Consider the following 22571-nt stretch of genomic DNA (forward strand, 5'->3'; position numbering starts at 1 on the left):
GATTGTGAATGCCGATTTGAATTTTGAATGAATAGTCGATGGAGCGTGCAACACTAATTGTACTTAGAAGAACCGCTACATTTCTCTTTCAGTTGTGTTTTATCTTGAATCTAAATCTTATCTGCTCTTTGTTTACACCACTCCGTTTATGTAAATGAACAACGGAGCAGCAGCTATGTATCGATTCGTGGCATTAATCTCTGTCCGACACAGGGCAGGTCACAAGTTCCCTACGGGGGTTCAACCTGTGCACATTAAGTCATGAGGTTAGTTCCACTGCACAAGCCACAACATCTAAAGTTTAAATAATGGAATAGCTGCGATATGTAGGGCTATCCAGAAGTTGAGACTTTCATAACCACCCATGAAATACCAGTGCCTCCTTTTGGTTTTACAGACACTCAGATGACAGTGCACTTTTCCTTGGCACTGCTTGTCTCCGTATATATATTTTTTTTAAAAAGAACCCATAACTGTCACTGTTAATTTGCAAGAAAAATGCCATACTGTGACGAATAAAATTTTGCGATTCTCTGTCTGCTCATATTCACCGTGCGCACCGGGCCTATAGAGCGTCAACGAAGTCAGAGTGATCCCCGTCGAGGGAGAAAAAGAGCATCACATCGGCAGGGGGCGCTGTCAGCTGCCCCCCCCAAGCACATCAGTCAGATCACACTCTTGGCGGAGTGAGAAAGCTGCTGCTGCTGCTGCTGCTGCTGCTGCTGCTGTGACTCAGTGGAGGAGTGGAACAGGCATGATTCACCAGTCTGTGAAGGAGGATGTTTCTAACTCTGATAGACCCTTCATAGAAAGTTGGACAGACGCCAACTGTTGAGAGGATTATGCTTAATTGACTTATATGAGCTTGTAAGCATTCCCTCAACAAAGACTGGGACGGTTTCATTTCGTTTGTGCAGGTTTGAGTTATGCTCCCTCCTACAATGTCAAAAATAAACGTCCGCATTATGCACTTCCTGAACATCCTCTGTGTTCTTACACCAAACACACACCGAATGGAGGGGAGTTTGAGCTTTAGTTTATACCATAATATAACCTTGTTTCTTTGTCAATTTGACTTCCTCCATACAGTTAATCCTGTTTTCCGCAGTCCACGCAGTTGATTCTTTTTAGTCATTTCTTTCCATTTCTTTCTCTACAGCTAAAGCGCGTACACGATCTGTATTTTCTGTATTTTGATACGTACTGTGCACGATAGACGGAGGCATTTTTGTAACCTCTTAACCCCTGCCTTAACAAATTGCATTTTCTCCACTTCAGCTGTACCCACATATAAAAGCTTCTCGATGGATCTTTTGCCTTGCGCTGTTGCCGTGTTACCGCAACTTTTTTCTTGACATTCCTTTTCATTGCTTTTTGTTTGCGTTTTTGTCACTTTGTCGTAGGGCTGCTCAATTATTGGAAAAATAATCACTACAATTATTTTAGTCATAATTGAAATCACGATTATTCAAAAGATAATTTTATTTATTTATTAAATAAAAAAAAACTATGCTGAGTATTTTCGGTTTTCTGAACAGTCATAAAAGTACAAATGATTTCAAGTCTCTGTTTCACACCTGCCCCCTGCTGGCCAGCCCTCACACCTGCGCAAGTAAACTTGTAATCCTGTCTTGGTGTTAGTTTGTCAAGTGTATTGTAACTATTGAAATTGTTACGTATTGTTTGTTTGTCTTTGTTTGTCTTTTTCAATAATTACATAAAAAAATTAAAAGATTTTACCCGATTATGCTATTTTTGTAACCGTTTAGTGTAATAATCAAAATCGTAATTGAATTTAGATTAATTGCACAGCCCTACTTTGCTGTCACGTTTTTGTGGCATTTGTTGCATTTTCATCCTTGTGCTCATCTCAATTTTGTCGCTAATTTCACACTTTTTTCTAGAAGCTTTTAGATTTGGGTAAAGCCAAACTGGAGAAAATGTGCTCAGTTCAGGTGTGGGTTAAGAGGTTAAAGTCCAAAAAAAAATCACCAGACAAGTTCTGAGCAGTTTACTGACAAACTGTGTTACTTGCAATGCCATGGATTTGTTAGCATGCCATTAGCTAAAACTAACTCATCTAAAAAATAATAAAGCTGAAAAAAATTAAGCTAAAAATTGTGATCATCCCCACTGCTGTTTATAGAGGCGGCTGAACTTCATAACCAGATAAATGCATGAATTTGAAAATGGAAAATGTAGCAGCAATTATGCAAACGTCAACTCCACATATCATATTCAGTTACTTACTAAGGACTTACCAAAAATGATCTTTTTCCTAACGCCCACTCCCTCTGTGTCCCCGCAGAAGAATGCAGCTTCAGCTCCCCGGGGGTGTACGACGGCACCGTGTACAGCCGGATAGTCCAGATCCTGTACCGCAACGAGGAGATCACCGTCAACGACTGCATGGTCTTCAGAGTGCACCTCCTGCTGGACGGAGACAGAGTGAGTCTCCTCATTGGGGCGCAACCGCTGCTTCTCTTCATCTCCACACTGGAATTCATGGATTTTTCTCTTTTTTGCACCACACGCGGGATGCAGCAGCACTTTTAATTACAGCCTGCGTTTCCCATAACACAATTAAAAGCATGGCGCTGCTGCCTAATGGGAAAGTATTACGCCTGTGTTAGTGATGTTCACAGGGATCGCATTAGTCGTCCGTGTGATTGGGGAATTATTAATCTGTAATTAGCAGAAAATGAGAGTACTTGCTAGAGTGTTAAAGCAAACCTTAAGTGTTAGTGCTTAGTGATGTTGGACCTATTAGCCGCACTTGTACCAGGTAATGGCATAAATAAGTTGTGACTGGGGCTCGCAACACAGACGGCATCTCTGGAATCGGCCACATATGGTCATATTTGAGGCAGTTGAGGGGAGGAGAAAAAACGAAACTTTCTATAATTACTCCAAAACTACTTCAACAAATGCTTAATTATGAATATAGTTTTCTACCCAATAAAGATACAAAGACATGGAGAGGAGCAAAAACGCTCAACATGGTGCGTCATGTTAGCATCATGCTACATGCTAACGCTAGCTGTAACTTTAGTTTTTTAGCTTCTACTGCTAGCTTCTGCTGAGAAATAACATCCATATGGACCCGATTTACACTTCACTTTATTTGTGTGTGATAAATAAGTTTATATTCTGCCAGAAAACGAAGTGAAAAATTATGTTTCCAAAAACATACTTCCTTCCCCCTCGGCAAGGCCACGCCCCCTTGCATGACATGATGACGTCTGTATCTATATTTTTATATTAATTGACGATTCTTCATGGTTAATCGCTATCCCTGCCTACTCTGGATGTCGAGAGGTTTTCTTGCGCTCTGTCTCCTTATCAGGTTGTAGCACATGTTTGCGATGGGTTTGTGAGCTTTCTCAGACCGGCCCTCAGTGCCGTCCACAGCTCGGTTCTGCTGCACTTTATATAGACAGTTGGGACACAGCCACAGCCAAAGGCACCTTGGTCCGACTCATTGATTCTCCACTTCCTTCTGTTCCACCGGACTTTCCACTCAGCCTTTGGGTGGCGGCCAGCTGCGGAGGACCAGCGGAGCTTTCATTTATCCGACTGGACAAATATGACAGCAAGAGTTTAATCTAAGGAATGGGAGCGACTTGGACGTCAGGCCCGGGGCTGGGCATTAGGAGTAAATACGCAAATTGAAATAATTCATCCTTTAGCCGGGTTGGTCGGTCACAATTATGCTCTGAGCATTTTAGATATGTCCACATTAACTCATTAGTGAAGACTGCTATTGCATTTACGGACATATTTGTATTATCAGACCCCAAGGAAATTTTGTTTTTTGTTTTTTAATGTCTGCCAAAGTCATTGTACTTGGACATTGCCGTTTCAATATTTACAGTTCTTACACACTGAGACAGCAGTTTTTATCATTGTACAGCCAGAATACAAACACTAAATTACCATTCCCTATATCACAGCTCTTCTTCAATCTGCAGGACAGTTATTGACAGAAAGTTGTTTATGTCCATACCATCCTGAAAAATTGCCCTCTTGCCTGTTGCTGGTAGAGCTCACGCGAGTGATGAGTGGAGATGTGGCCCCGGCTAATCTTGATCATGACGGCCACAACAGAGGAGAGCATCAGTCAGAGCACACTGACTCGGACAGTGATGGATGTCGAGGAGCTCCCATCGCAGTGCGCAGCCACTGGACACAAGGGCCAGGAGTCAGGAGGCTGATTCATGACGCCGAGTTTCCAGTGGCTGGACACCGACGCTGGACTCGTCTTCTAAGAGCTGTTTGTGGGGAATACTTGAATCTTAAAACCACTTTAGATGGTTACAGAAATGTTAAATATTCCCTCTAACGACCAGACTCGTAACACTGGAGTTCTTGTAGGCTTTTCCGTCATTAGCCTTCCAGAGGGTTATCTTTCGCTCCCAGCCCCGCGGCGCTCAATGCCCCCCCCCCCCACCGTCCACAGCCACATACATGCTTGATCAATCATACATCACAGCCCGCCAATGTTTTCCACTTTCATGCGTCGAAGCTTTTATTCTAATCGGGGCAAGCGTGATCGGGCCTTCAAACGACTTCATTACAAGAAGCCTTTTGTAGTTTGCGTTTCATATGCAAAAAAAAAAAGGATTGAACTTTGAACTTGAAGGCAGGATTGATGCGAGAGTCTTTTGCCAAGTCTTTTGTGCGAACATAAAACGTGGCATATTGAATGTAAACATATATGATTAATCAGATCACATCTTTATTTATGTAACCAAATGAAAATGTCTCAGTTAGCGCGGTTGCCATTGGTTACAAAAGCAAGATACAATATGCTGCGTTCGTTACATAATCATCTGAAGTTAATAGTGCATCATCTACTAAAAGTACTTGAAGACTTTTGCAAAGGCCTGTCGTACTTTGCAATGAAACATATAAATAGTACATTTGGTTGGTTGGTCGTACCTATTTCCCGATTGATTACTTATTTAAATGTTCAACGTGTTACAGAAAAAATGCTTTAAAGTCACAAACCAATCAGTAAAACATGTAGTTTTAAAACTGTACTATTTATTTATATTAGGAACTGCCCACCGCTTTTCCATACTGAGATTTGTTCCTCCCTGAGCTTAGATGAGTTGATGCGTACCTGTCTGGTCTTTGTGCGTGCCCTCAGGCATGCAAATCGACCAAAGATGTTGTTAGCATTTGGCCTCTACCAGCATATTCCTATAGCTCCAAATGGGGTTAGAAGCGACCAAGCTCTTCCACGGGCACGCACAAAGACCAGACAGCTACGTATCAACTTGTCTAAGCTCAGGTAAGAACATATGTCAGTATGGAAAAACTGTGCCTGTTCTTTTAAAGGGAAAATTTACTTTTTAAAGCTTTTTACCAAGTTATATCCTTGATCCCCTCACGTACGTTGCACGTAGAATCTTCCGCGGCAACTACTGGCCGCCTGCTCATTTCCTCTGAACTTCCTGAGTCCTACTTTAAAGGATAATGTATAACCAACAAAATATAAATTAGTGATCTAGATGTGTTTCAGGGATTATTAATCATCACCAAATTCCTATAAAAAAAACATAATCCCCCCGCACTTTTTTCCAACATCTGATGGGAAATCATGGTTGCACCCTGTCACATTTACTAAAGTTTTAGCACAAAATTATCTGTACGAATCATTGCTTGCATGAAGCAGCTTAAATTTCTTTTCGGTCATAATTTGCAAAATTGTAGTGCTCCGGCATCCTATTATGCATCTCAGTCGGGTGAAAAAGTAATTCCAATATGCCTAGCCAGAGAAACGGCAATGCTAAATCGCTTGTTTTGTTGTTGCTTGTTGCAGGTGGAGGAAGCGCTGAGCGAGGTGGACTTTCAGTTGAAGCTGGACCTCCATTTCACTGATAATGAGCAGCAGTAAGTTTTACAGCGCGGCACTTTCACCGCTTTGTACTTTTTTCTATTGTGGTTAGTGCAGCTAAACAAAAGGAACCTGCACCGACCTCATTCTTTGCTGGTTTAATGCGCGCAAGGATGCAAAGTAGGCATGAAAACAGCTCATTATGCGCTTAAGCAGATGGCTACAAGTGGCTTGCCCATGCGTGTGATTAAAATAAAAGTTGAAAATGATGACTTTGCATTGAGCACGCCGCAAAGGCCGGTGTTTAGACCCACTACTGTACTCCCTGTTTTTGACATACCTGGGTGATTACAGTACTCTACTGTTTACGCCAATGACATATGTTTGTATAGTTTCTTTTCTCGCACGGAGGAATGAATGGGGGGAAATAGCTCAGTAAAAGGCAGAAATTCTTCCAAACATGCCAGACAGAATGTGCCTTTTGGAGCCTGATGAGCACGAATTGTTCAGTCCTATGAACTGCACAAAGGGATCATCTAAAGTATATAAGTCACTTTACATTCTCAGTCATTTGCGAAATGTCAATTTGAGATGAAAATCAGTTTCATGAGGGCAGCTGGATGAAATAATGACTTTTTTTTTAAAATTTGAGTGCTGTTTTGGTGTAAATGGTGTGAGTACGTGTCACAAATATTAATATGGTTCATGATTTAGAGAGGCCTCAAGTCTGATAAATGTCAGCTACACATAATAGAAATCCAGTTTAATCAAGAAATAGATTGGCCAACTGTTTTATGATCTTTGGTTTCATTAACTGGCAACGAATCCAAATGCCACAAGGAGCTGCAGTAGAGATAACATTTGCTGATATTCGGAAATGATTACTCTTTTCGGTATTTCAGTTTAAGCTTGTTGCACAAATGTGGGAATGAGTTACTATTAGTCTTTTTGCAGATCTCTTGTTAAGGTTTTTTTTGCTGATCCTACAGGCAAAATTGAGCACCTCTCTTGGTTTGGCATGGGGAGCGTCTTATAATATATAATTTCACATGCCCCTAGGGGGCACTGCAGGCTATTTGAGCCACAGAAAGACAGTTTGGAGTGAGCGAGAAGCCGAGAAGAAAACAAAACAAAGCTAATCACGGGCTAAAAGCTTGATGGCCACAACTAGAGGAACGAGTTTGCAAATGAGAGCTTGAAAAACGTGCTGCCGGGAGAGGCTTGTCAGTGGTGCAGTTACGCCTCCGTGCCCAGGTAGTTACCATGGTGATTGTACTGAAGTGACACCGAGGATGAGGATTTCAATGGATTTAGTGATTTGGAGTGAGATGGAGAGTTTGGTATGTTCTTTATGCTATAGTTATCTGAACTCAAAATGTGACGTTAACATACCAGACACCTATTTAGTTGTTTATGCGTCATGTAGCTAACCATCAATGTGTAACGTTAGCATACCGTACGCCTATTCAGCCCGTTGTTTTTTTCTACATTAGTCATTTTTTGGCTAGTGCATCTTATACTCCGGAGCGATTTATAGTCTGAAAAATCCGGTACATACTGTACATTTTTGTTACTTGTCTCATTAAAGATGCATTATGCAACTTTTATGCAAAAAAAATAAAAAAATAAGATGTTCATTCGTATTTGACCTTGTAATGAACCAGCGGCTGTATGAGTGGTCATCATGGTAGCTTTGCTTTCCATCACAGTGGTCTCTAGGACACTCCAGGATCAATTGTTTGGAAGGGTTTCACTGCTGACGGACTCTCTGACCAGAAAACCTACAAAACAATTGATCCTGGAGCATTGTAGAGAACACTATGATGGAAAGTAAAGGCGCCATACTGACCACTCATACAGCCGCTGGGTCACTAGAAGGTCTAATAAGCACAAAATAAACAAAAAGAATTTGCATAAAAAGTTGCGTAATGCACCTTTAAATGTGTATCGCCACACCAAACCAGGCTCACAGTTAGGTGATGGGTGGATTTTTTTCCATTAAATCAATCAATACTGAACAATGTGGGTGAATGACTTGCCCAGGTATGCTCAACAGAATGTGCCCATTATTTGTATGTACGTAGCTTTTGTTGTCTTGTTGTTTCAGGCTAGCAGAGATAGCCAGCGTGCCTCTGATCAGCTCCCGCACCCTGAACCTGCACTTCCACCCGCGCAGAGGCCTGCACCACCACGTCCCGGTCATGTTCGACTACTTCCACCTGTCTGTCATCTCCGTCTCCATCCACGCCTCCCTAGTGGCCTTACATCAACCCCTAATCAGGTAATCCGGCACGCTTACACCGCGGCCATGCGCGTTGGCCGCAAAACGGAATCGATGGCGAAACACTTATGACATGAATCTGCCATTGTTTAACGGTGCATTATATAGATCAGTGCAGCACTCGACTGTTCAGAAGCACACGCATTCTGAAGCTGTACCGTAAGGCTTTTCAAGTGACCACACATTTGATGGTCACTATGAGCAAATCACAAAGGCTGCAATTACTTTTCGGTAACGCAGTAGGATGTTTTGAGCACCAAGGTGTCATGTCTCCATGGGTAAAACATGCTAATCAAATAGTTTAAACCTCTACATGTTTTAAAATTTGGAGTTACATGTATATTTAGTTAATATTCAACTAATATTAAACCCCTCATCCAAGAGCCGTTTTATTTAAATCCTAATTTAGTGACACATAGGGATGGGTGGATCCATACCAAAATATTGATATTTTTCATGCTAACAAATTCTAGCCTTATTCCCAACATTTTATGCTAGCCCAAGCATTACTTTGTATCATATTGATTCTAAAATCACAGGTGTCCACCATCCCCACTGAGGGAAGAGTTAGATCTGCCGTAACCTCTTCCTATCAATGTGAACGCTCCGAGACATGTTTACTCTGTGCACTGTGAACTGATTTCAAAACATAAATTGCGTTTCCCTCTACCATATCGTGTGCTCCACAGCTTTGCACGAACAGGGAAAAGCTCCTGGCTGGGGAAAGGCTCACCCGAGAGTGCAGGAGACACGTCGGGTTTAGAGAACCTGGTGTTCGGAGCTGGATACTGCAAACCTGTCATCTCCGAGGTACGTCAGCATTTAGGAAGCGGCACCTTGCGGGAAAGAAGGGAACACAAGGCCGAGGCCAGTTTTGAATTGTGAAAATGGCACAGAATCACCTCACGTTGTGACTGATAAGAGGTCAAATGATAATATGATGGTCTTTTGGGAACAGTGGCCTTATCTCATTGCCTCGTGACTTAACATTTTGTCAGAGCTGCCATGATGGTCACACGGTTTCTTTTTTCGTGTAAATCATTTGGGTGCTCCTTTTTTTCATCAGGGGTTGCCTCAGTGAACTGGTCGCATGTTGATTTGGCTGACGGTCAATTGAGCTCTGCGACGAATCACCGCATTGTGATATCAGATGTGCGAATAAATGACCAAACTGCTAATTGGCTTGTTGCACGGTATGGCTATGCTAGCTCCTCTGACCTGAAGCTGTTAGCGCCAGTACTTCCTGTTTGTATTCTTTTCCTGGAATAATCATCATACTGTCTAAAGATTATGTTGTGGGCAGTGAGTTCCCGGTAGACGATCATTTACTGTGTGTTCAAATCTTGATGTAACGAGTTCAGAGGAGAGACCTGAGATCATAAAGGAAAGAACTGAATAAACGCACTATTTCAAATGTTTAACCTCTTAACTCCCACCTGAACCGAGAGCATTATCTCCAGTTCAGCTTTACCCAAATCCTGTAGGCCAGTGTAACGCCTCATTTGAAAGCTAAGATCTACAAAACTCATCTAAATGGATCTTTTTCCTCACGTCATCAGATTTTTTGGGGGGGGTTTCAACTAATTTTTGTATCTTTTTTGTAATTTTTTTGTCACTTTTTGTCACATGTTCATCATTTTATCATCATTTTTTTGTAATTTTTTGTAAATTTTTCATAATTTTTTGTCCTTTTGTCAATTTTTTGGTCCATTTTTTGTCACATTTTTGTCATTTTTTCATCAATTTTTGTGAAAGTTTTGCCACTTTTTCTTATTTTTTTTGGTCAAATTTTTGTCAATTTTTTTGTCAGGTTTTTGTCAAAGTTTTTTCACTTTTTTGTCACATCTTCATCATTGTTTTCATCTCAGTTCTGTTGCTATTTTCTCACCTTTTTTCCAGAAGCTTTTGGATTGGGGTAAAGCCAAACTGGAGAAAATGTGCTCGGTGTTAATGGGTTAATGCATGAAGTTAATGTTAGCCTTTAGCTTCAAGACAAACTCACTGATCCTTATAAACATAAATATTTACTCTGTACAGCAACTCGTTAACCTGCAGGAAGTGATCATCTACCAGGAACTGTAGGAAATGCCATGATTCGAATGGGTCTAAGCTAATCTTAATGGAAAAGAATACAAACAGGAAGTACTAGCGCCCACAACTTCAGCTCAGAGGAACTAGCGTAGCCACATTGTGCAACAAGCCAATTGCTCTCAGTAAACATTGAAATTAAAAAAGTCGCCCCCCCCCCCAAAAAAAGCGTCACACGCTCTAATATTTAGCTTTAAAGTGACAGTCTGGAAGTCTGTTACCTGGTCTTGCATTTTAATAAATAACTAATAGTGAGTAATAATATGTGTATGATTTTTTGTAAAGTCCCTTCTTCCCGGATTTCATCAACTAATCAGAGTTTAGCGTTGACCAATGAGACGAGCTTTTCCAGTGAACCAGCCAGTGAGGTCCAATCGAAATTCTTTTCCTGCTCTCCTCACTTTGCAAACTAAGAAGGGCTTTCTGATTAAAGAGGTAGAAGAACTGGATTGTTTAGTTTCAATTCTCACTCTATCTCTCCCTCACTGTGCAAACTTACAGACTATCACTTTAACTACAGCACACAATAAGCTTCAGCAATGCCAAAAGTTCGGTGATGGGAGAGTGTGACCACTGCGCGATGCCTACTCAAGCACATCCCAAAGATTCCCAGTGGGATGAATATCTGGACCAAGCCATGCCTCCTCGCGCTCCCTGAACCACTCTTTCATCAGGGAAGAAGAAATCTATTGATGAAATAACCTGGTATTCAGCCTAGACTTAACCAACTTCAGAAACTCCAGATCATAGAAAAAGACACATACTTTAACTTATGGCCGTACATGTTTTTACTGATAAGAAAATATAGGTTGCCTCCCTGGAAACCATATGTGTCACGTCAGTGTGGGCTCGCTGCGCTGTTCTGTTCTGCGGACTTCACAGTAAACACAGTAAATGTTAATGAGCGCGGCCCGGTGAACCCTCCGCCCCCCTCCCCCGGCTCCGCGCCTGGTTGTTACCCCCACCCCTCACTGTGAGCTTTAATAGTCTGTGTGTTTAGCCAGGCGGGAGGGCTGCTTTTGATCCCGCTAATGACGCGCTCCCTCACTGCCACGTACCTTGTCGCCGAGCAGGCAGGTGAAACATTATTCCCTCACGTTTATTTAAAGACCCGTGTTTACCTGTGGCAACGCTTTCAACGCTTTCACACAAGTCACACGGCGCGCGCTCTCCGCAAACGTGTGATCTCACGCCGGTGGCTGCGTGCGTGCTGTTTCAGAGAGGATGTGAACTCGAGGATTGTCTGACTTTGTAAATGTGGTTCTCTTAGATATTCGGTATCTTGGGAGACTTATGCTAATAGTTTACTTTTGAGAGAGCACCATAGCGCAGACTTAAAAGTGTACTGATCAAACTGAGAAGCGTGCGAAAAGGGAAGATGGCAGTGTCGGCCTTGCTCCTCCCTATTGCTGCAGCAAAACTCTTGGATGTGCATAGTTCAGGGAGGTGATGCGTACATACATAAAAGATCACTCAAGACCAAGCAAATGGATGTCACATACACACTAACAAACAGAGGATTTTTCAGTCTCAGTGGAAGAACATTTACTCACAAGCCTGAAGGTTGGTGGTTTGGTAGCGCTCATCGAAGCATATACCGCTAGGCCTGAACTTTATTCAAGTAACTTGCGATATGCGATAACAATGTTATTGAGATATTTCACTGAACCATTTCAACACGATATGTTCCAGTCTAATTAAACACAAATTACACACTACATTTATGTCCACGTAGGCTATAGATGTGATGTCTGAAAGAGAGTGGAGAGTGACGAGTAATGCTGTAAACATGGCGCGACTTAGTCTCTTAGTCGGAAAAGAGTGATATGAATGAAAATGTGGATAATGAGTTCCCTTAGGGTTGGGAATCAGGTGAACCGTCAGGTGAGCATCGTGTAGAAGAACGACTAAAATTGTTGGATAGTCCTGAAGGAGGGAGAGAGAGGACATGGCGCGTATACTGACATTGTATGTAAATGTCTCTGTGTTGAGAGTGAAAGCCAAAGCCTCCTTTATCAGTGAGTGGATTCGGGAAGCAACACTGACAGTAGTAACTTTTTAATATTATACTGCATACCTTGCACTATATATAAATATACAAGTTTGATTTAAATGGATGTGTTTCAGTCACATGCCTGTAGAATCATATTATTTGAAAGTTGTCCAAAATTTGGGTCAATCCAAATATTGACAGCGCTGCGAAACTATGGATCTGTGATAATGGATGGCTTCTTTTCAGACTTCTATAAAGCTTTGGAGAATTATGAAAGTAAACACACAGATGTTCCTTCCTGGTTTAGGTAGAGCACTCCTGTGCAATTACAGAGTGCACAAAGCTCTGATGATAGGCCTGGACACACCGCTCGCCTGCAGCAAGTGACACTACATGCCTTTGGAACAGTGAACCCAAATAGTGTATGCAAAACAGCATGACCCCCTAAAACATACTTAGATAAGTGGTCAGTCTGATGGCTCCAGACTGTAACGGAACATAACTGTAAGCTTGTGAAGGTTAATGATACTAGACAGATGGTGGAGATGATTTGTAGCAGTTCAAAGACAGCATTGTGTTCAGGTCAGGTGAAGAGCTTTTCGCAGCTTTGTTAACAGAGCCATCTACTGTAAAATGGCTAAACTGCACTGGTCTGAAGGAGATGCAGACGAATGATTCATTGGTACCTTTTACTGTTACATTCAATTGCTAACATAACGGTTTGCATGATGTAAAAGCTGTTTAGGTTCATAGATTTTGCTTTGGTTCCTGAGACTATTATCCAATTACAAAACAAAATGAGCTCCGTTCTTTGGGATGCCAGATCCAGTGGGATGGTTTACAATATATAGAACTCCCTCACCTCCCAAATCCTAGCACCCGCCCACAATCAGGTCCATATTTGTGCTAGTGCGGACCTCCAGTGACTGAATTCTGCAGAGTCTGAGCTTGTGGTAAGCGGTTAATACAGTATACTGTATATTTTTTCTTTGTTGCACGTAACTAAGCTACCCTGTCTCTTGGCATCGGCCATCGAAAAAGAAGGGACTTTATAAATCACTAACATTTAGTCCATTCTCCCGTATCTCTGGTATATGCAGATTTTTACTTTGGCAGCAGCCTTGCTTGAAACTTGGCAGGAGGTTGCAGTAGTTCAGGAACATTTGCCTGTCAGTGGAAATGTTGGAGGTCCCATTCCCACTTTTGCCAAAGCACTTTGCCTAAGTGTTAAATAAAGATTAAAAGTGCTAGATTTGTATACATTTGTTTGGTTACACTGTTTTACACTACCTTGATACGTTGTACAGAAACAAAATGTAATAATAATGCATCGGTTTTATATAGCGCCCTGGGGTAGACTGATGGATGTGAGCCTTCCAGTCTGTGCCATCGGCCCCTCCAACCACCACCAACCACTCACTCACTACATTCGCCAGACTTCCTGGTGTTACTGAATGGTCTCCCATCCAAGTAGCGACCAGGCTCTTCCTGCTTAGCTTCCAAAGTCTGATGGGACCGGGCAGAGCAAAGGCGGTATGGCCCTATTTGGAGGCACATATTAGGGCATATTAGGGTTAGGGCTTGTGGTTAGGGTTAGAGTTAGGATCTTATGTCTCATTACATTATGTACCTCCAAACTACAAAGACATATTATTCCTCGTGTATGCAACCCATAGGTACAGGTTATTACACATCGGTACACATTACTTTGTGCTGAATTTGACAGGAACAATTTATCAAGGGTGGTGTAAAATAAAGAGTCATCATTTGTATTTCCCAATGTAAATGGCGAGGGTATTACTGAACATGGCAACAGTGGTGAGATTGCTTTCAGTACATTTTTTGTTTCTAGTTAGGCATTTTTGAGTGAGTTCAAGAGGAAACATCTTAATGGTTTTGAAATGTTTTTTCCAAAGCTGAAAAACGTCCTTATATTGCGTGTCTACATCTATAGACTGAAATGAGCTTGCTGAGATTGATTATGACACAATGCAAACGTTATATGTGCAATACAACAAATGACATTGCATTTGCTTCCCATTTTAGATGTGGTTTTATATTAACATAAAAATCACAGCAGTATTAGTTTAACTGGAACATTTTACAGCCCCCTGCTGCACCTTCCCTTCCTGATGGGCCTTTACTGTCACTCAAAGCAGTGTTAGGGGGCCCATTTGTGTCCAGTGCCTCGTCAGATCTCCCGCCTAATGATTACCAGTGAGCAAAATACTAAAGGTGTCTTCTTTTAGTGGTGCACTTACATGCCTGTACCGACTGTAAAGGTCAAATATGTAGCTATTCTCCTCCACTGACCTACATAAACTGACATTTGCTCCCTTGTTTTGCTCCTGCTCTTCTGCCTCTCTCCTTCTGCAGGGGAGCTTTTACGTGGCCAGTGAGAGCTGTGCACAGAGAGCGCACACGTGGCACCGTAGACTCTGTCGCCTCCTGCTGGCCGCTCACAGAGGCCTGCACTCGTACCACTCAGCGCTGATGAAGGAGATCCCTCAGCTGCAGCAGACTCCTTTAGAGCCAGGTGAGCACAACTTTTCTCTTTTGTTTTTTCATTCCATGCTTAAAGTCACACTGTGAATAATTTTCACCTGATTTGTGTAATTGTGGGCGTTTATAATGGTGAAAATTCCTTAAAAAAAGATGTGTCTTGTACTGCAATCACGTGCCCTCTCCTCATAAATGACCCGTAACAGATCATCTCAGAGGTCGCTGCTTTGTTTTTGAATGAAGGTTGGCAAACGTAAGATGTAATACTTTAGGTCCTCTTCCAAATGCTTTATTTTGATAATCCACGGTAGAAAAAACCCCTCCTGTTACTGTTTTTTTGGAATGTTTTGCAGTGTGGCTTCAAAGAAGAACTAAGTAACTTGTTTACCTTATTAAATCCTTTTCGTAGTTCTTCTGGGGGTAATACAAGTGTTAATGGGATGATTGGGGGGGTCTTTCATCTCCCCCTGGAGTCACAGAAAACAACCCTTGCAACTTTCCACGCCTCCGGGTCGGAGGTTCAACACACACTAATAGAATCACGAAGAAGCTAACAGGCTAATGGACAAAGCTAACTGCGGACTAGCCCCACTTTAGCAGTATTTACTTTTCTGTCAGTGTAGTATTTACTCTCACGGACAATTAATGAGTAAAAAAAAACAAAATGCTACGACACCTGCAGTGGTGCTTATGGCCTCTAGGGGCATGAGTTCTGCTTTAAGATAATGATATCTCCATTTGTGTGTGTGTCTGTTTGGATCATCCCTCCTTTGTAGGTTACCAGGCTATATTCTTGTCATATTGAATGTTACATTCTTTCCCACAGAACCGTCGCCTGTTGATGAAACGCTGAACCAGCTCACAGTAGAACTCCAGGTGTGTTGTTCATTACTGTATCTTCTTTGTATTGACTAATATCTTTATTTTGGGACAAATTGAAGAATTTCCGAGGAGACACAGCGGTGCTAAATCCCATGTGGTTGCAGCGTGACAGTCCAACATTTTTATTTGGAAGCAGGGATTAAAGCCGCTTAAGAAAGGCTAAGGTTGGCCAAATGAAACATAACACAAATCTAGAATACTCGAAAGGGCCTTGTGAAAATCTGTTTGTTGAAGCTAGAATTTGTCATTTATAGGCGTGTTGGATTCAGATTTTACTGCAGGTTACACACATGTCTCAATATTAATTTACCGTAAAATAGGAACCAACAGTCGTGCACAGATACTTTAAGAACCGACTGGATGAGTAATGAACAGATTCCCTTCAGTTGCAGGAGGGCCATGAGAAGGTGGCTGAGCAGATCAGTCGAGACGTCAGCCATCTGTGCTCTCAGCTCACAGCTCTGTGGAGCCACTTCCTGGAGGTGGTGCTTCTCAACCCACACATTCTGTCCTACCTGGCCCAGGAGCACCACACGCTCAGGGTGAGGAACGCAACACCTCCACACGCCATATGTCGATTTAAAACTATTCTCTGCACTCAAACTAAATCTGTCAGTCGGGGTTTGATTTGAAATATAACAAACTGATGTTTTAACTTTCACAAATCTCTACAAGTTTACCAATGGTTTGTAATAAAGTACTAAAGTTTGTGGAGGGAAGCGGTGACGGAAGAAGAGGAAGCACCTTGAGCAGTGCCGAGAGAAGTCCTTTAATTGTAAGCGCATATGGATTTTATGAAGTTGTGATATTGATTTTAGATGACCACATGAAAAAGGCCTTTTCCTCATCCACATAATAGTATGAGAGTTGCATTTCAGTTGTAATAAAGATTGTGAACAAATCAACATACTCCTTATGTGCTGCTCTGTTCAGACTGGTGCCGTTCATGGCGCTGTATAATATATTCGTCGTGAGTTTAATGATAGATTTTGATATTCAGATGATGCTGACTCCTCCTGTTTCACATGAACCCGTACACAGATAGCGCTCTTTGTAGTACCACATATCCATGTATGCCTAAAAATATCATCTTTCAAGTCAACTTCAACTGGGAGCCTGTACAGAAAAAATAGTGTAAAATTGGAATAAATGTTACAAAATCGAAACATGACCAATTTATGTCCCCTAGATATAATGTAAACATGTTCCAATATCATCCAGGTTTCACAGGTTATAAGAGTAATGTTGATTAGATCCATTCACAAAAACAAAAAACGCACGTGAAGGAATTACTTTAATCAATACATTTTCTTTGTGTCAATTCTGAACTCCACCTGCGGCCAACTTTCCAATCAATAAGTCCACACAAACCCATGCTTTGGGTTCCCAGATTATGTAGCTAAAACTGCCCCTACTGTAATAAAAGTAGTGTAGTAAATTCTGCAAGTGTGCATACTACATCCTACCTTTAAAATACTATCTGTGGTAGTTGACATTTTAGATCAGTGGGACTTTCATTTCAGGTTGGGCTCCACATAAGGATCAAATTCCAGTCATATTTACGATAATGAATTCACGTGGAGATTCACACAAAGAAAGTGCTTCAAAGAGAATTAGCGGTGCGCTGAGCAGTAAGTCTCAACCACCAACCGCTTGAGTGGGCAAATATCATTTCCTTTTCTCCCTCTAATCTAATCACTGGTCTGGTTAATAGAAATATGAAACGGCGCTCGCGGTGCTTCACAGCGGAGCGCGTCTCTCGGCTCTTTTATGCCACACAGTTTGGTCCCAGTCGTCGGATGGTAATGAACATGTTTGCTTTGGTATTCTTTTACCTCCAGGGGTATTGTTACGCCTCCACCCACCCAGAGGAGCTAGGATTTCAATTAGCATTTATTCTGCAATTATCATGGGGGGAGCTGACACCACTGCTGCTCTGTCTGCTGTGACTGATTGAGAATCGGAGTCTTGTGTTTGTTCTTGTATTCACATGGCATCCTCAACCACACTTTTGGATCACTTTGGGCCAATATAAATCAGAAATTGATATTATTTTTTCGCAAAATGACATGATCAATACATCCCTGGTTTAGTTGTATAAGGGCTACGCATATACACTGCGTTCCAAATTATTATGCAAATGACATTTTTCTAAGATTTTCTAAATTGTCAACTCAAATGAGAGTCAGCATAATTTTCAAGTCTTTACCTGGTAGAGGATCATTCAAATGTGGTGGATAACATTTCCTAGTGATAACAGTATTTTTTTCAAAAATAAATATAGTAAAAACCTCAAAATCCACTGTTCCAAGTTATTATGCAACTCATCGTTTCAATACATTTTAAAGCTTGTAAGTAACTGAAAATGGTCATTTGTTGAATTTGTAGCATTAGGAGGTCATACTTACTGAAATCAAAAGCTATTTCGATCAAAAAAATATTAACAGGTCAAGTTATATTTTAACATAGGAGCCCTTGTGTGATAGCAGCTTCAAAATTCTTAAATCCATTAAAATTGTGAGTTTTTGGACAGTTTCTGCTTGGATTTCTTTGCAGGATGTTAGAATAGCCTCCCAGAGCTGCCTCCCACTCTCATAGAAGTTTTTTTGTTGAGGCTCCAAAGGTTCTCAACAGGGTTGAGGTCAGGGGAGGAGGGGGTCCACATCATGAGTTTCTCTCCTTTTATGCCCATAGCAGCCAGTGATGCAGAGGTATTCTTTACAGCAGGACATGGTGCGTTGTCATGCATGAAGAGGATCTTGTTAGGGAAAGCACGGCTCTTCTTTTTGTAGCATAGAAGACAGTTGTCAGTCAGAAACTCCACATATTTTTCAAAGGTCATTTTCACACCTTCAGGGAGCCTAAAAGGGCCTAAAGGGGCCGACCAGCTCTCTCCCCATGACTCTGGCCAAAAACATGACTCCACCACCTCCTTACTGACGTCACAGCCTTGTTGGGACATTGTGGTCATTCACCAACCATTCACTACTCCATTGATTTGACCATCCAGGGTTACACGGCGCTCATCAGTGAACAAGACTGTTTGAAAATGAGTCCTCATGTATTTCTGAGCCACTGCAGCCGTTTCTGTTCATCAGCATTCAATTAACAGTTTAGGGGAGGCCCGGAGAGAAGGTTTATGCACAACTGCAGCCTCTGGAGGGTCCTACACCTTGATGTTCGGGAGACTCCAGAGGCACCAGCAGCTTCAAATACCTGTATGCTGCTTTGTAGCATCTGTTCTCATAATCTGATGTGTTTGTCTGGCAGAAACCGTCCATATTGTGCCTTTATCGGCACAAAACGGAGTGTGCTCTGAATCATCCACAGATCTCTTATCTGTATGATGATTAAGCTTAATCTTTCATGAAATATCGAAGGTTTTCATACCTAGACCAAGGCATTCAACTATTTTACACTTTTCATCAGCAGAAAGTCCCTTTTTCTTTACCATATTGCTTGAAAATGATGATCTGCATAATAAAGTGGAACACCCTTTTTCAGTAGTTTTTCCCTTAACTGGGCTTAACCTGACAACTAATAATCCCAGGTCTCTGAGATTAATGTCAGTGATTCATAGAGCCCCAAGACACGATACCATCCATGAGTTTCATTATTATTGCTTTTTTTTTTACCTTTTAGACACAAAAATCAAATTTGCATAATAATTTGGAACGCAGTGTAAACTCGAAATTGTTTGATGATTTCAGGTAAGAAGATTTTCCGAAGCGTACTTCTTTACCGAACATCCCAAAGAAATATCCCTGACTTTTCAAGAAGATCTGTGAGTAAACTACACATACACTGAGCAGTTTCATCTCGATGTGTACTTAGCAGCACTATACTCTCTTCCCCCTTTTAGCATCAACAGACACGGGCAGATAGCTGCAGAGGTGCGGAGCTCGGAGTACCTGACCAAGATGCCTCCTTTACCTGTTGAGTGCCTGGACATCGATGGAGACTGGAATAGTCTGCCCATCATCTTCGAGGATAGATACATGGAGTCTCCTAACACAGGTAAAACAGAAATCATATTTCCAATGAACTTAAAGTATGCACAAAAGGTTAATGCAGGCTCGAGATTTGGAGATCCGTCCCCAGGCGTTGTACTCCTGCATTACTGCTGTATTATTCACAGCACTTTATTATGCTTACTTGTATTGGTTTGTCCTTCACTAAATACAACATGAGACTTTTATTATCACTGACACTCAAAGTTTTGACACCCCTGGCTGCAAGACTGTGCGACTGAAGTGTTATTTATGCTACTGCGTCATTGTTTTCTTAACTTTTCACAAGGCTTTAGAAGAGGTCTATAAAACCACTCATTACAGTTGTACAAACTGTTTTTGAATCTATTGAAGATTGTTTTTTTTAGCAAGACAGAAGGTTTGTTTACCTGCTTTATAGTTTCGATCACTTCCTGTGATCTTCCTCAGAAGCGTCACCTGTTTTCTAATCTGTTTGGGGCACGGTAGCTGAATGGTTAGCACTCTCGCCCATCGAAACGAGGTCAATCTTCACGGCGGTAATGAAGGATGGCTCAAAAATAGACTGCAGAATAGCGATAACTAAGTGTTGGTGGCGTCCCTGTAGTGCTCGGGCTAACTGTCGGTAGTTTATGCTAGCAATTTCACTGGGTTTTTGGAGCCAGCGCCTATATTTTACTTGTGTGAACCAAAAGTAGCAAAAGGGACAAATAGGATGATGTTGCGTGCGTTAAGGCAAACACATGTAGGTGAGAATGACAAGCCTGTGTCCGATAATGACTTGAAGATGAGCAAAAAGGTTTTACAGTAAGGAACGTCCGTAGCCTGCCCCAATTTCCCTTTTAGGTTTCAGCAGCTAATAGCTAAAAGCAATTATCTTCAATGGATAAATAGTTAACGATAAATAAGCAAACAAATAATTAAGTAAGGCAAACAACATTAACAATAACATGGGGCAAGTTTTGTGATCGCGATGAGCTTGAATACCTTTGGTTCCTTTTTATAACTTTATAACTTGACTTCACTGTCTCTTTGTCCTGTTCCTTTCAGACTGGCTCTCAGAAAAGCCCAAGCTAAACAAAGAGCCGAGGAAGTTCCATCCTGCCGATATCTTTGAAGAAAACCGAGGAGACAGACCACCAGCACTGGCCCAGGATCCCACAGACAGTGACGAATGCATGGACCTGCCCACATACATGTCACTGATGGCAGAGCAGAGCCGAACCAGAAATAACCACCTCCACTCTCCCACTGATGCTATCGAACCCACTCATATAGCAAAAGCAGAAAAAGAAGAAACTAAAGAGTCCAAAGAAGTCAGTCCTAGCAGTCTTGATGTGTCCAGAAATTCCCCTCACCTCCAAAACTTAGTGAATGACGAGGAATCCGATATAGCCATGCCACTAAATCACTCTCTAGACAATGATCCGGAAGATGTCCCTCTAATAACTTTACCAGCTCCTCCGGATTTTCGAAAGGACTTAGCTCTTCGCGGTGGTCTGTTGGGATCAAAGTTCATCAAGCGCTCCTCTTCCGTCATTTCCGACTCAGGTATCGAAAGCGAGCCCAGTTCTGTCGTATGGCCAGTAGAAACGTTGAGAATCGTGCAACCTTTAGATTTCTCCAGTGAGCGAGAAATTCCGCAACAGATAAATTCCAGACTCCCGGTTCGTCAGAGTTCTTTGGAGGGACTTCAGATCGAAAGCAATGGTAGCATACCGAGTGCCGGTATTCAAGCGTCATTGAATTCGATTAGCTCATTGCCATATGAGGAGGATCCGCAGCAAAGGCAACTCAGAAAGCTGACGAAATCTATGTCGGCCCCGCAAATAAATAGTCCTGAAGAAAACGGCGAAAGGAGTTTATCGATATGTCAAGATAGTTGCGCCAACAAAGATTCGGAGCATTCCACTCCACCGCTTTCGGAGGTTCTCAGGGACAATTCTAGTTTGGAATTATCAGTCCATTCACATCACCAGCAAGATACCAGTACAGACCTAAGTGCATCCAAGTTGTTACTACAGGCGTCCATAGATAGCCCTCAAGACAAGGAAAGTTGCACGATAGATTGGGTATCCAGAAGTAAGGGGAGCGCGTCAGTAGAGGATGTGCATCTCATCGAATCCAATGGACACTTGAAGCAACTTATGGAAAAAACAGAACTCCCGAAGGAAATCGTAAGAACAAGAAACGATCGCAAAAGTCTAAGTGAGTCTAATTTGCTTGACGCCGAATATAAGGAGTCCGGCAATGAGCACAGACACAACAGCGCCACCACTCTGAGGCCGACGGAACTGGCCGGGCTGACCATCAACAGCGTCATGTCGTCTCCGGAGCTCAACGGGACACTAGCCGGGGAAAAGGAGCATTTAGAAGGGCCAAACAAGTCGAAGATCCCCAACTCGGGTCTGGCGTTTGTGAATAAGAAGATGGTGGAGGTTGTGAACATGTCGGTGTCCTGCGCGCCGACCTGTCTGCCGTTCTCGTCCGCTCTCAGAGACTCTCCGTCCATGGGTGGCATGTCCGCGCGCCAAGCTACCTCGCCCATTACCCATCAGCCCCTGGGCTCCTTCGGAATCATCTCGTCCGACTCAATGAACCCCCTCAACATGGATGAGGAGACCAATGAGCGCATGCTGAAGTAAGTTTGACCCAAAAAAAAAACGTATAGGCTCCACCTACGATTCTGTAAAAGTAACTCTTAAAGTGGACATGTCATGCAAAATCAACTTTCATGAGATTTAAACCACAATTTTTCGTTGTTACCTCATCAAAGACATACCTGGAGTAGTATTTCACTACATTCACGTAGTTTTAAGTAGTCCTCGGACAAAGCTGTTAAATGTAGCTGTTTCTTCTTCTACGGTGTCAGCGCCTCGTTCTTTACTTCCTGATTATATTCTAACCCAAAAACTCTTTTGAGCCTTTCTGAGCTCAAAGTTTAATGCTGGAGCCACTTATTTTTTTAAGAGAATGATTCCTGTAACTGCCAGC

The 22571-nt window shown here is 42.1% G+C and overlaps 1 protein-coding gene across 1 annotated transcript in view; it reads left to right on the plus strand.

Moving 5' to 3' along the window:
• The window catches only part of fam135b (family with sequence similarity 135 member B), a 51720-nt gene that overhangs the window by 20945 nt on the left and 8204 nt on the right, over positions 1 to 22571 (plus strand). Inside the window, exons 4-13 of the mRNA XM_079571211.1 lie at positions 2309 to 2448; positions 5828 to 5898; positions 7950 to 8123; positions 8813 to 8933; positions 14581 to 14740; positions 15533 to 15582; positions 15975 to 16130; positions 19299 to 19372; positions 19451 to 19605; positions 20628 to 22218. Of these exons, the coding sequence (XP_079427337.1) occupies positions 2309 to 2448; positions 5828 to 5898; positions 7950 to 8123; positions 8813 to 8933; positions 14581 to 14740; positions 15533 to 15582; positions 15975 to 16130; positions 19299 to 19372; positions 19451 to 19605; positions 20628 to 22218 (2692 nt within the window). The remainder of the gene's footprint in view (positions 1 to 2308; positions 2449 to 5827; positions 5899 to 7949; positions 8124 to 8812; positions 8934 to 14580; positions 14741 to 15532; positions 15583 to 15974; positions 16131 to 19298; positions 19373 to 19450; positions 19606 to 20627; positions 22219 to 22571) is intronic.

Source organism: Gobius niger, assembly GCF_951799975.1.
Source record: "Gobius niger genome assembly, chromosome: 14".
Classification (NCBI taxonomy): Eukaryota; Metazoa; Chordata; class Actinopteri; order Gobiiformes; family Gobiidae; genus Gobius; species Gobius niger.